This window comes from Lynx rufus, unplaced genomic scaffold (assembly GCF_022079265.1).
Source record: "Lynx rufus isolate CCGP_SWC_20201006 ecotype Redwood Valley unplaced genomic scaffold, mLynRuf1.p SCAF_4, whole genome shotgun sequence".
Classification (NCBI taxonomy): Eukaryota; Metazoa; Chordata; class Mammalia; order Carnivora; family Felidae; genus Lynx; species Lynx rufus.
Genome location: NW_025814856.1, coordinates 113,499,459 through 113,512,298, shown reverse-complemented (window position 1 = coordinate 113,512,298; position 12,840 = coordinate 113,499,459). Strand labels below are relative to the sequence as shown.

General features: G+C 36.2%; 1 protein-coding gene across 1 annotated transcript in view; it reads right to left on the bottom strand.

Moving 5' to 3' along the window:
- Nucleotides 1-12,840, bottom strand: part of ITGB8 (integrin subunit beta 8) — a 79,187-nt gene that overhangs the window by 45,619 nt on the left and 20,728 nt on the right. The window contains exons 2-3 of the mRNA XM_047097671.1: nucleotides 7,232-7,317; nucleotides 1,256-1,427 (exon numbers count right to left, since the gene is read on the bottom strand). Of these exons, the coding sequence (XP_046953627.1) occupies nucleotides 1,256-1,427; nucleotides 7,232-7,317 (258 nt within the window). The remainder of the gene's footprint in view (nucleotides 1-1,255; nucleotides 1,428-7,231; nucleotides 7,318-12,840) is intronic.

Below are 12,840 nucleotides of genomic sequence, written 5' to 3'. Positions count from 1 at the left end.
GAGGTAATGAGGGTGGGGCCCTCGTAATGAGATTAGTGCCCTTATGGAAAGAGACACCAGAGACCTTCATCTCCATCTTCTTCTCTCTGTGTGTCTCTTTTTCTCCCTCCCCAGGAATGAAATCAGCCAGTACCTTGATCTTGTACTTTCTAACTTCCAGGACTGTGAGAAAATAAATTTCTGTCGTTTAAGTCCCCTAGTGTACACAATTTTGTTATGGTAGCAATAGAAGATGGTGAATGGCATAATCTTACCAACCTAATTACCTTCATTTTTGTGTATCCCTTTCCAACTGTTGCTTGTATATGTCCATACTGGGCTGTATAATTGTTTTATATGGTGAAGAGCATAGTTTTAATTGGAAGCTGGGAATATGCCTGACGCCAAGAAAGAAATAGACTTTGTTTTTCTGGTAATTGAAGAATCTGGAGAAATAGCTCAGCTTTGGAAAAGGGAGGTCATGTGTCAATAATGGTTATTTAAAAATTTAATGCCAGGACAAGACCACCCAGAATGAAATAATGAAGACTTAAAGGCAATTGCATACTGCTTAAATCTAAATGCATCTAATTGACTGATGCATACCTATGTACCTGAAATTATCTTGTCATATGTAGCTTGTACACTGGGATTTTCTAGCAGTGGAAGAAAATGAATAATTTCCAGTGGCCTACTACATGTGCCAAACTGTGTAATACAATGTGATGAAATGAAGTATAAGAGAGGTATAGGAGGAGAACTATGTGTTACTCTCAGGAGCCATCACAAAGCAGCTCAATTATGATAATTATGAATTGTAGTTTTGTGTTTAAAAGTTTATCGCAAAGGCTCTAAGGACTTAGCTTAATTTACATCTCTTACTAATTAATTAATCAACTAATCAAGTCAACATATACTTACAGAGTGCTTACTAAAAGCCAGCACTCTGTGAGGCTTTGGAGAAAAAGGGGAATAAAACATGTTCTCTTTCTTCAAGAGCTGGCAATGGAATTGGAACACAATTACACTACAATGTGATCAAGTCTGGAAACACATAATTATAATATAATGTGGTCAGGTTTGCAGAGTGTCCGAGGCCACACAGCTAGCTAGCTGTAGGCACAAAAAAAGATCAGAATTCTGATTTCTTTATTCTGAGCCCGCTGTTATTTCTACTACAATAATATTGCCTTTCACAAAATATTAAATATAAGCAAATAAAGCTAAATGTAATTTAAAGTCTGAATCATCAAGATTTATTTGAAAATCACCAAACCTGGACGCAGCTGGATCAACACTTCTCCTGGTGTCACCTGTGTATTCATTTCATTTTCACTTGCTATTACATGCACCGATGGGTATTCTATCGAATCAATTGAGCAGCCTTTGCTTATTAAATTGGAAATAATATCACAACGTTCACTTCTTGATCCACCTGAAATGAAATCCTGTTTAAAAGAAGGAAAATCACTGATGTTTTTAGTGCATACCGTCTCAATTATAACCAAAGAAAACCACACAGCAAATATTGTAAAGAAGCCATCTTCCAATGTCACAAAACTTATGCAACTATTCAAAATATCTGCTTGTTTCCAAAAAGAATACTAAAAAAATTTGTCTTAAATAAAGCTTTAATTCCTAAATCTTATCTAAAAAGAAGAAAATTAAAGAGGAGATTTAAACCAAGTACTTTAAATATTGTTAACTGATCACTGTAAAATCATTCCAACTTAATTCTTTCTAAATATTTTACATTGGAAAGACTACTTCAAAAGAAAATTTATCCAAAATAGACCATTCATTCATTCCAAATGTAAGTCTCAGTTCTCAAATAACCCAATTGGTGTATGCATTATAAATTTTTATGTTCGGAATATGAGAGAGGGTCCTCAGGAGTCACATGCCCAATGTAAGGTACTGAAAATTCACAAAAGGATGAACTGGAGATGTATATTTCTTAGACCACGAAATCCCCCACCTTAGACACACAATAGCCTATAAATAATTTAATAAACCAAGAAAGATGTTCATAATGAGGCTGGAAGATAGAAAATTGGAGCTAAAACTATACTGGATTTGCAAGTGAATCTAGAACTTTTATTACCATTCAGCATTGGTTAGTTGATCTTTATTCAATAGCCATTCAAGAAACTTGGAATTAGTGGAACAAGCTTAAAATTTAACTTATCCTGAGAAAAAAATTGATATTTTTATTTTTCATGTAACCATTCATGTTTTCCCCTAAGAACAGGAAATGTATTAAAAAGTATAAAAATATATTTTATTATATATAATGTTGGCCTGAATTATTTGGAACATTTGCTTACACAGTAGCTAGATTATTTGCCCAGTGATTTTACTGGCAGTGGCTATTATGATCTGACATTCAGTCATTCCTCCTTTAGTTCAGCTGATCCAGGGAATTGGGTTTCCAATTAATCATTCAATCAAAGAATACAGATTGAATACTTACACAGGGTCAGTAGTTTTTAGGTGCTGAGGATACAGAATGGAACAAGACAGAGACCTTGTCAAAGAGTCAATAGGCCATTGGTGAATCCAGCCATTAAACAAGTAAATGTAATTATTATAGGCATTAGATTTAGGGGAAGCATAGAATTTCAAAGGGTTATGGAAGAAGGAAATTATCAAGTTCAATATTAGTTGAATATTAGATCACTAATTATGAATAGTAACATCTGTGTCACTGGTATAGATGGGATGGTGGTAGGCAATATAAAAACATTCACACAAAGATTTTAATTCCTCTCTTAATTTAGAACAGGGGTTCAAAAACTAGGCCTGGTGGTACAAATACAATAATCCATGCCCTGTTTTTGTATTGCTTGAGTGCTAAAAAAAATTCATTCTACCTTTTAAAAATGCTGTTAAGTGATTAAAAAAGAACATACAAGAGAAACAGTATGTGGCCCATAAAACTTAAAAAATATTTACTGTACTGATATTTACAGTACTGATCCTGAATTAGAGTGTGAAGCACCCTTGTAATATAAATATATTAAGAGATATTAAGAGGATATATTAAGAGGATATATTCTTTTCAATCAAGATTTCCAGCTGTCATTTGGTAAATGACTTCATGGGAATAGAAAAATTCAATTTGCTTTGCTATTGACCATACACCCAGATTTTTATCATGATGTTTAAAAATCTCCAAAGCCTTAATTTCTTGTATCCAAATTTATTCTGTCCATTGATAAAACTTAGAGGTACTCAATATAAGATTTAGCTCAAAGAACGATGGCATATATTGCTATCATATGTATCACGTTCCTTCAGAAAGCTCCAAGATAGATGAGAGGATCCTTCCTGTCCTAGAGTTTGAGCAATATTGAGGGTACTTAAGACTTGGTACCTCTATGTTCATGACAGGCCACAGACAAAGGGCTACATGCATTTAATAGATGGAAAAACACCAAGACTTCAAATCAAGAAAAGAAATAAAATACAAGTAATTCTGATTTTTCATCTAGGGATTCTGTTATTTGTGTACACAGAAATGGAAAAGAAGGGAGTACGGTTAATTCACTGCAACTATACATCACGCTATGCCATTTGACCTTTAAATGTCAAATCATTTTGCTGAAATAGGCAAAATAGTCTCAATTATTTTGCAATGTCTGAATCAGCATGGCTGTTTTTACTCTGCTGTAAAAACTGAGTTAGAAAAGCACTGCCAATTTGACAATTAGGTTTGAGAAGGGAAGAAAAGACCGTGACATCAAAATAAAGAATGGAATGCTGCCCCTGCCCACTGCGGCCTACTTTCCACTTTGTATAAAAGAAAAGAATTTGAAACCACACCCTTTTAATTTGTGGTGTTTTGTGTCATTTTAATTTCTTCTAATGCTTGTGTTTTATTTTTTCTACACGAAATACACAAGCAAAACCATACTCCTTCTGCATCTAAATCCCATTTGTAAATGAAAAGCCCAGGTTTGAAGTTACCTCAGGTAGCTTTTCATCATTTGTTACTTTTATCCATTCAATATAATTATTTGTGGAAAAAATAAGAAAAGCTTTTTCTTCTTATTTCTGAGTCTTTCTGATTTCCAAACATGGCAATCTGCACGGAAATGAAAGAACTCTATCATGTTCCTTTTGACGGTGAATACCTTTGTGTTGTATTTTAGTATAATTACATTCGAAGGCTGCCCTCTGAACTTCTGACTATGTGATCACAATCTGTGTATGACATAGCATGCAGGAGAAGAAGAGAATTCTTCAAAACTCATCAAGTCTTTTACATATGTTAAAAAGGAGCTTGATGCGTTAAACTAGGCAATACTGATAAGGTCTTTTTCATCCTAATTATTTTACAATTATTTTTATGTAACATGGAGAGAAAGAGCAGGCAAAACATCTAGAACATCAGGTTAACATGCTATACAAGAATGTAGGCAAATCGAATATACCCTGTCCAAATTTTCTAGTGATCTTTTACTTTTGACCAGCCTTGAAAATTATACAAACCAAGCTTAATTTGTTAGTTTTAACTATTCTGATCATGAACACAGAAAAAAAAACTAAACAAAACAAAAGCCTATTCTTTCCCCATACCTCCACTCTCGTTGGTTAAGAAATAAAAGACATCAGTTGCATATGTGTCTAATGGTGGGTAATCTTTCAAAATTAATCATTGTATTCTTCTTCTCAAGGATGTCAGGTCAGCCTGCAGGAAGTGGACAGCTCCTTCTGTTAATGATGTGCTAGTAGCTGAGTCCTAACACTGGTTGCTTCCCCCTAAGTTGTGTTCTTAACACAGTCCTCTTGGTTTCCTAAACCTGAATGAGTTGCTTTGGAGTCTCACTCAAGTTCTTTTAGTAACAACTCCATTTCTTAAGCAATGCCTGTGTCAAATGCTTGTCACATACGGTTTCATTTAATCCTCACAACAGTATGTCATAGGTACAATTTTTATTTCCATTTTAGAGCTAAGGAAAACTGAGGTTCAGAGTAGTTAGAGTAATGTATGCAAGTTTATATGGTTACAAACTGATGGTCCTGGGATTTGAACCCAAGTTGACCTCATTTCAGAGCCTGCATTTTCAACACATGAATTAGATGGCCCTGTACTACACAGAAGGATATTCTGGAACACAAACAGCCAAGTGATTTCCAAATGTTTTCTGAGATCCTCTTCTGAAACATTTGATCAACAGCAGACATGGGTTTGCCTCCTGTGCTCTGGCAGCCACCTCACATTTCTCCTTGGATTACCTCTTGCCATTTGGCCACCAATTTCTCTGAATACTCAAAATCTTTCCTTTTGTGGCAGGACTGACATTTGCTATTCCCATAACTGAGCCTCTCCAGATTTTCTGTGCCAGCGGCGATATCAGATAAAGGGGTCTCTCTGGAACTTGGAATTTTATATGGCTGGCATGTTACATTTGGCTGACAGCTGGGTTTCTTAATCATCTTTTGAGAGTTTCTCTAAGCTACACTTACTAAAGTTCTGAGCAGCTGACATCAAGTTGACACAAACTTCATGGCTTCCTTAGTGAAAATCTAAAATGGAGTATTGGCCTAGGGTCAGGAAATATAAAGCCATGAAACACTCTTGACAGAAAAACCTAGAAGTAAATTCCAAACTCAGGGTTATAGAAATGAGGAAAGGAAGGCTCAGAGAATAGAGTGAGTTTTGTCTGGTCATTTGGCTCATAGGAGGTGATGGGACTTGTCATAGAAATTCTGGAATTGTCCTCTCTCTGACATTGCCTCATTCCATGGGTTCTGGTGAAGCACTGCCTAGTTTCGAGTGACATCTGATTTCCTCACTGGTAAAGGCTAGAGTATATCCAAGAAGCCTTTGGGTTGTCAGTAGGAGACACTTTCAGACATGGCTAAGACTACTTTGTGAAGCCCTCCTCTGTCTCTTTACTGACTTGCTTTAGAAGAAAGTAATGTCCACCATCCTTTGCTACTTTTTAGCTTTCTTTTTCTTTCTGGGAGATGCATAAGTTATAGGCAAGTAGTAACAGGAGAGGTTGGAAAGATGATGGTAGGTGCAGTTTTTGAGCAAAATCAGAGAAGGCAAAAGCTAGAGATCTTCATAGCAAGCAAAAGGTCATTAAATATCTCTTTGTTCCAATTCCCAAGAGCTACATAAACAAACGTAAAGTTATCTCTGTAATTTCACAAAAGAACCCCAGATTATAGATGGCTTCTTCATTGCAACTTATTACGTAAAGTAGTTCTGATGGAAGAATATCAACAAAAGAAAAAATTCACAAAACAACTTCACAGCCAGGAAAGAAGGAATGCATTATATTTGTTTTACTAAGAAGTTTGTTATTGGGGTACGTTTCTCTTGTTAGAATATAAAAACACTAATTTTGAACAATAAAAGATTTCTGATTTATTCTCCATTCCACAGAATTTAAATGTACACAGTATCACACAAATAGGGTCACATGTCAAAGGAAAAGCATCCCATTTTTCATAAGTAACTAATGAATTGATATACAATGTTATGAAATGGAGTAAATAACTTATCTTTAAGTATTTCAAATAAAAACAAATGAAACAGCCCTATAAACTAACTTGCTTTTCTTTATTTTTTTAAATTTTTTTTTCAACGTTTATTTATTTTTGGGACAGAGAGAGACAGAGCATGAACGGGGGAGGGGCAGAGAGAGAGGGAGACACAGAATCGGAAACAGGCTCCAGGCTCTGAGCCATCAGCCCAGAGCCCGACGCGGGGCTCGAACTCACGGACCGCGAGATCGTGACCTGGCTGAAGTCGGACGCTTAACCGACTGCGCCACCCAGGCGCCCCAACTTGCTTTTCTTTAATAAGCAAGTACAAGACTACAATCCAACTAGGATATATAACCTAATGCCCCAAGCTGTAGCAAGAATTTCACACAAAACCTACTGACCTATCAAAAGTCACTATCTGTGTTTGCCAATTCTCTCTATAGGACAGATGGAGAACATAAAATGGCTTGCACTTCATTTCAAAATTACCATAATTTTCCTAATGAAAAGGTTATACTTTATTTTATAGTTAGCCAGATATGCTGTTTCTAAGCATACAACCAAATAAAATTTTCCTGATGCTCAGCAGTGTCTTTCTTTTTCCTGATGCACCTTCAAAGCACAAAATATTAGGGCAATAAAATCATGCCTAGAGAAGTCAACTGTGAAGAACAGGGAAAGAGAAAAGAAGAGAAAAGAGAAGAGAAAGGAAGAAAGAAGAAAGAAAATAAGAAAGAAAAAGGCACACCTCTTGAGCACACCATCCACATTCCGGACCCAGAGCAAGGCACTTGGTGCAGGAAGCTGCATTCGAGGATGTACATCTATTGTCTTCTGTAATGGAGGATAAAATGGGGTGTTACTCTCATATTGAGAAGTATATACAATTCTAAACCAAAATGTATTTTGAAAACCGAAATAAGCTGACCAATAGTTTTAAGTACATGACACTAAAAAATACATAATTTCTTTGGGAAGGGGTAAGGTTAACTACATAACAATTAACAGATACATTTCCTGGATAGTTATTATTTGGTTTTATAAGGTTGGAAAAAAGTAGGGTGATTAAAATGTAATTTAGGTAGGTTTGGGGTTTGGCTTCAATTCTACTACAATAGTAAAAGACGATCCACATTTTTTTAGTGTGCTAAAGTTTCACTATATTTCATATTATCTGAACTAATGAGGCATTTTTGGATCTAGAATTTTTCCCTGTAAAAATAGTCATACACTGACCCCAATCTGAACATGTCAATCCATGTTGGGTTATAGTGAATTAACTTTCTGAAAAATGATCTTGATTTCTTGAGAAATGATGACATATAGAATAAATGGGGATTCTGATTGTGTTAATATTGATTATTTTGGCTTGATGGATATCAGAATCAAATGTAGCAGCATGATTCAGCATTTTAGATACAAAGTAACTGAATGAGTTTAGTTTACCCAATGTAATTTTTCTTACTAGATCACTTCCAGATTGTGACCAATTCACTTATCCATAGATTCCCACTTGGCTGTGACATTTTAGTAACGTGGCTGTGCCTGGAAACTATTACCTTTATCCCTAGCCACTAACTACTTGTATCATTATAAGGAGGCTCATCATTATGAGCTTAAACACATAAAATATAATAAAGCATGAGTCATAAATTATTTTACCATGAGTTTTTAGTGGAATAATCACATACTTCCTACAGTCCATCCTTTACTATGAAATCACTGGATACTGGAAATCACAGCATTTTATTCATCTCACCCACAGCCATACAGTAAATAACACAGACATTCTAGCTGTAAGTAGGTCACAGTCTGGGTGAGGAGATAACTATATAGGCAAACAATAAAATACAATGTGATAAGCACAACGAGAGATATCACCAAGGCACTATGGGCACACAGTTAGGGGCTTCTCTGCTCTGGAGAGAAGGATAGGGGTTGGGGGGAGAGGGTATGTTTAAGGATGACTCCATAAAGGCAGTGATATCTAGTATGTCTCTTTGACATTTCACTTTTTTTCTTCTAATCTGTGTTTATCTTTTTTAAAAAATGTAATGAAAGAGGGCCATGTGTGTTTGTGTGTGTATATACAATCACACAGGGATGTGGTAGTTTGAAAAGGGATGGAACCCACAAAATTTCTGGTTGTCCCCATCCAATCAGTTTTTCTTTTTCTTCTCTCTCAACTTGCCCCAACATTCTACAATACAGGATTAAAGCTGCTGTGACCTAGAGGTGGCATGTGGTGGGCTTTGGCAGTGGGAAGATAAAAAGAGAAACTCTAAGAGAGTAAATATAGCAGAGAGGTAATAAGTGGGGTAATAGTGAGCACCCTTCCTCTGTGTTTCCCCAGACAACCAACAGGTTAAGCCAAAACTATCCTTCCTGAACACTTAACAGCAGTTCCATTATCTCCTCTCTGTGTCCCCTTGCAGCCTTTGTCCTTGGCTTTATACCAGCTTTTGATAAACATTATCTAGAACTTCTTTACTGATCTGTCCCAACCTGGCCTAGCTAAAATAACTGATGTTTGGGCTGCCTTTACTACTAGGGTGGCCACCTAACTATGAAAACTCCATAGCCTAAAATCCTTCCATCTGGCTTAGCCTGCCAACCTATAAAAGGTGCTTATTTCTGAAGTATTCAGAGGAGAGAGTAACCTTCTTAGTTTTGTTCTCAGAAAGAAATCAAGCACATTTGCAGACCTAACTTAGCCTTCACTAACTCTTAAACTTGACCTGACTGGAATGTGGAATTAAGTCTATTTCAGTTCAGACTTGACTAGCTCTTTCACTCAATAGGTAGGACTTTGGCAGTTAAGATTGCACTCTGTTGGAAGGGAAGCTGAAGCTTCTATGACTATAGTCTTTGTTTCTAATAGTTATTAGACTGTGTCCTAAGTTAACCCAGATTCAAGGTCAGGTCAGTCTCCTACTTCCAAGACACAAGTTGTAAATAACGAGTTTACAAGCAAAAATTTGTTTTCTTTACAGTCTGCCTTCTGACCATTTGTTTAAAAAAGTTCTAGTGCCAACTTCTGTTCTCAAACTTCAGATACCTAAGAATGATGACCAACAGGGCTACAAACTTTGGTCCTGTCAATACTTCTCAGGTTCCAGGGTTGACATTTCTCAGTCTACATAATTATAGGTAAAATGATCCCATAAATGGATATGGATGGCATAGGCCTTATGATTCTGCAGAACTGGAGGAGGGCCATAAATTGAACTCCATGGGAATAATGTCAAATGTTAACTGCCGGAAAGTGTCATGGTGGGACTTTAGAGAAGACAAACCAGACATACTCTGCTAAGCAGAATCTTAAGGATTTTTCTTTTTAATTTTAAATACACATTAAGGGAATACCTAACATGCAAATATCACACCAATTAAAGCAGTTCTTTACACTGAATGGACATGCTACTAGGGAGGCAGTTAGTCAATGTGTGCTAAAGGTGTGTGTGTGTGTGTGTGTGTGTGTGTGTGTGTCTGCCAGGCACTTTCATGTAAGTAGAAATATTACACTGAACACACATCAATGCATGAGTGCTGTTTACAGACACAAGCAGTTTGTCATCAGCCTCTAGGTCTACTCAGTCCATTCGCTGCCCCATTACGGATGCAACATCACAGGAGGCTGCTTTCCAGTGGAGGTTTCCTAGCAGTCCTCAGCACTGACACCTTATTAGAGGGTGTGCTTGAGTGGTTTTTCTTCCCACTCTATGAGAGTGGTAGCTGCCCATCCAGTGATGTGGCATAGCACTGTATTCTTTAGCATTGTGTTTTTATTAAAGACACTTTTTTTGTGGATCCTAATGGAAATTAGGAAAGACAATAGAAGCAGAATCATATTTTATACTATGTATCTTCAGAACCCTCTTTTGTGCTCATTTGCCTTATTCCTAACTGCCTCACAAACCCCATGTAATTAAAAAGTGTGCTACCAAAACAGAAATTAGTAAAGAATTTAATGTCATGTAAGTGTGTACATTCTGAAAATTTCTATTCCTTGATCTCTGAGCATAGGCTGAGAGTCTTACTTTTACTCATGTTACAACTAGAGGTAACAGATGTGATGAGGTACCATTGCTAAATAGTCACTAGAAATAAAGTTCCCAATTTCCATAGCACTGTGACTCAACAGCGATGTGTTCTTAGGCTAGTTACCTAAATTCTGAGGCTTCATTTCCTCCACTGTAATGTAGAACTAATTATACCTATATCAAAATACTGATATGAGATGAAATGAGCAAGCATAAGCATGCCACGCATAGTGTGTAGGATATAATAGACACTCAGCAAAGGGATTGCAATGTTATTATAATTAGTGTTATAATAACTTACATGTGTAAGTTATTCTATGTGTATACATATATTGTATGCATATTTAGATCCAGCTTCAAAGAAAAGGGAGGTGTTATATGTCTTTAAATTTGTCATAAATGTAATTAATCATCTTTCAAATGAAAGTCCTTTGGGTCATGAACACATTTTTATTTACTTATTTTTAAATTTTTCTTAGTGTTTATTTTCGAGAGAGAGAGAGAGAGTGAGCACAAGCAGGGGAGGGGCAGAGAGAAAGGGAGACAGAATCTGAAGCAGGCTCCAGACTCTGAGCTGTCAGCACAGAACCCAATGTGGGGCTCAAACCCACAAACCATGAGATCATGACCTGAGCCGAAGGCAGATGCTTATCTGACTGAGTCACCCAGGTGCCCCTTTAACAGTTTTAAAAATATAGCTAATATATAAAAATAAAAAGCTACTGCTTTTATTTTAGTTATTTAAGATGATTCTTAAAAGCCAATTTAGTCAAATATACACACATCAATCCAATCTGTTACAAATACAATTTTGGCATAACTATACTGGGTTACTGAAAATCTCTTACAACACCTTCATTTTGTTCACATTCTTCAAAGGGTACCTTGACTTAATCTGAATATTTTTCTAATTATTTCCCAGAATTAAATGTTTCTGACGCATGTGAAATGACCTTTATAACAGTCTGTCATAAAGTGTAATAAATATCCATCAACAACAGGATAAAGTACACAAAAATCAGGAAACTACATATTTGTGACTGTCACTTAAGTATTCTTTGTTTTGGATGATACGTTTATTCATATTATTTTGAGAATGTTTAATCTATAGAAGTAAGAAGAGAAGGGAAATGGACCAAAAAAGTAACTAAAAAAGAACATAGGGTTCAATGTTTACATTGGGATCTTTCCGTAAGTCAAGTGATCAGAGAAAGTGAAAGTTTTAGGAAACATTTCTAATGTTTTTCTGCTCTACAGTCTACACCACAAAATTTCAACAAAATTTAAAGGATGCCCAAAGTTATCTGGAAGAACCAACAATTAAAACTGATACAGATTTTAGTATTTTATAAATTTTTTTTTCAACGTTTATTTATTTTGGGGACAGAGAGAGACAGAGCATGAACGGGGGAGGGGCAGAGAGAGAGGGAGACACAGAATCGGAAACAGGCTCCAGGTTCTGAGCCATCAGCCCAGAGCCCGACGCGGGGCTCGAACTCACGGACCGCGAGATCGTGACCTGGCTGAAGTCGGACGCTTAACCGACTGCGCCACCCAGGCGCCCCCAGATTTTAGTATTTTAAATTCAGAATCAATTATTCTAGATTCTCCTATTAGGAATAGACAGAATGATTTGTGAAGAATGTAGAAATGCATTTTTTTCCAGGCAGTATCCTTTTCTTAATTGCATTTACTATACAAATTAAATTAAACTTGGACAATTATTTAAAGCTACTTCCTTAAAAAAAATAAACACTGTTACAATGAATACACACTCTACTTTGATAGCAGTCAAAACCAGACAAATTGAGCACACTTAGAATAAAGTTTTGCTTTATTTTGGAGTTTGCTTATTCTAGATGTATATCATGGCCATGTAATTGTTACAGATGTCTTCAAAATATATTACCTGATTATTGAAAGTTCCTTTTGCACAGAAATTTAGCACGCTATCATTTGATGTAAAAATAAAAATGAAGCAATAGATTAGTGTTTGAATCACTTGCTGTTACCTAGTTATTCCAAGTTTTGACTGAGGTGCTGTTTCTTAAATGACCCTACAAAAATATAGGGAGGGAAGAGGTGGTTAAGACTACTTCTTTGAAAATCAGGCACAGGAAACAAAACCAAAGTCAGTTTAATTTTAAGAGAGATTAGGTAAAGGGGCATGGAAGAAAAGGCAGAAGCATGGGAAGCTCTTGGTAGATCTGAGTAAGGAAGCTCTGAAGAGCTAGAGATGTATCATGAGGAAGCTAGTGACTAAGGGAGTATTGCAAAACAGAGGGAGCAAGGAAATAGTACAAGTACTTGTATT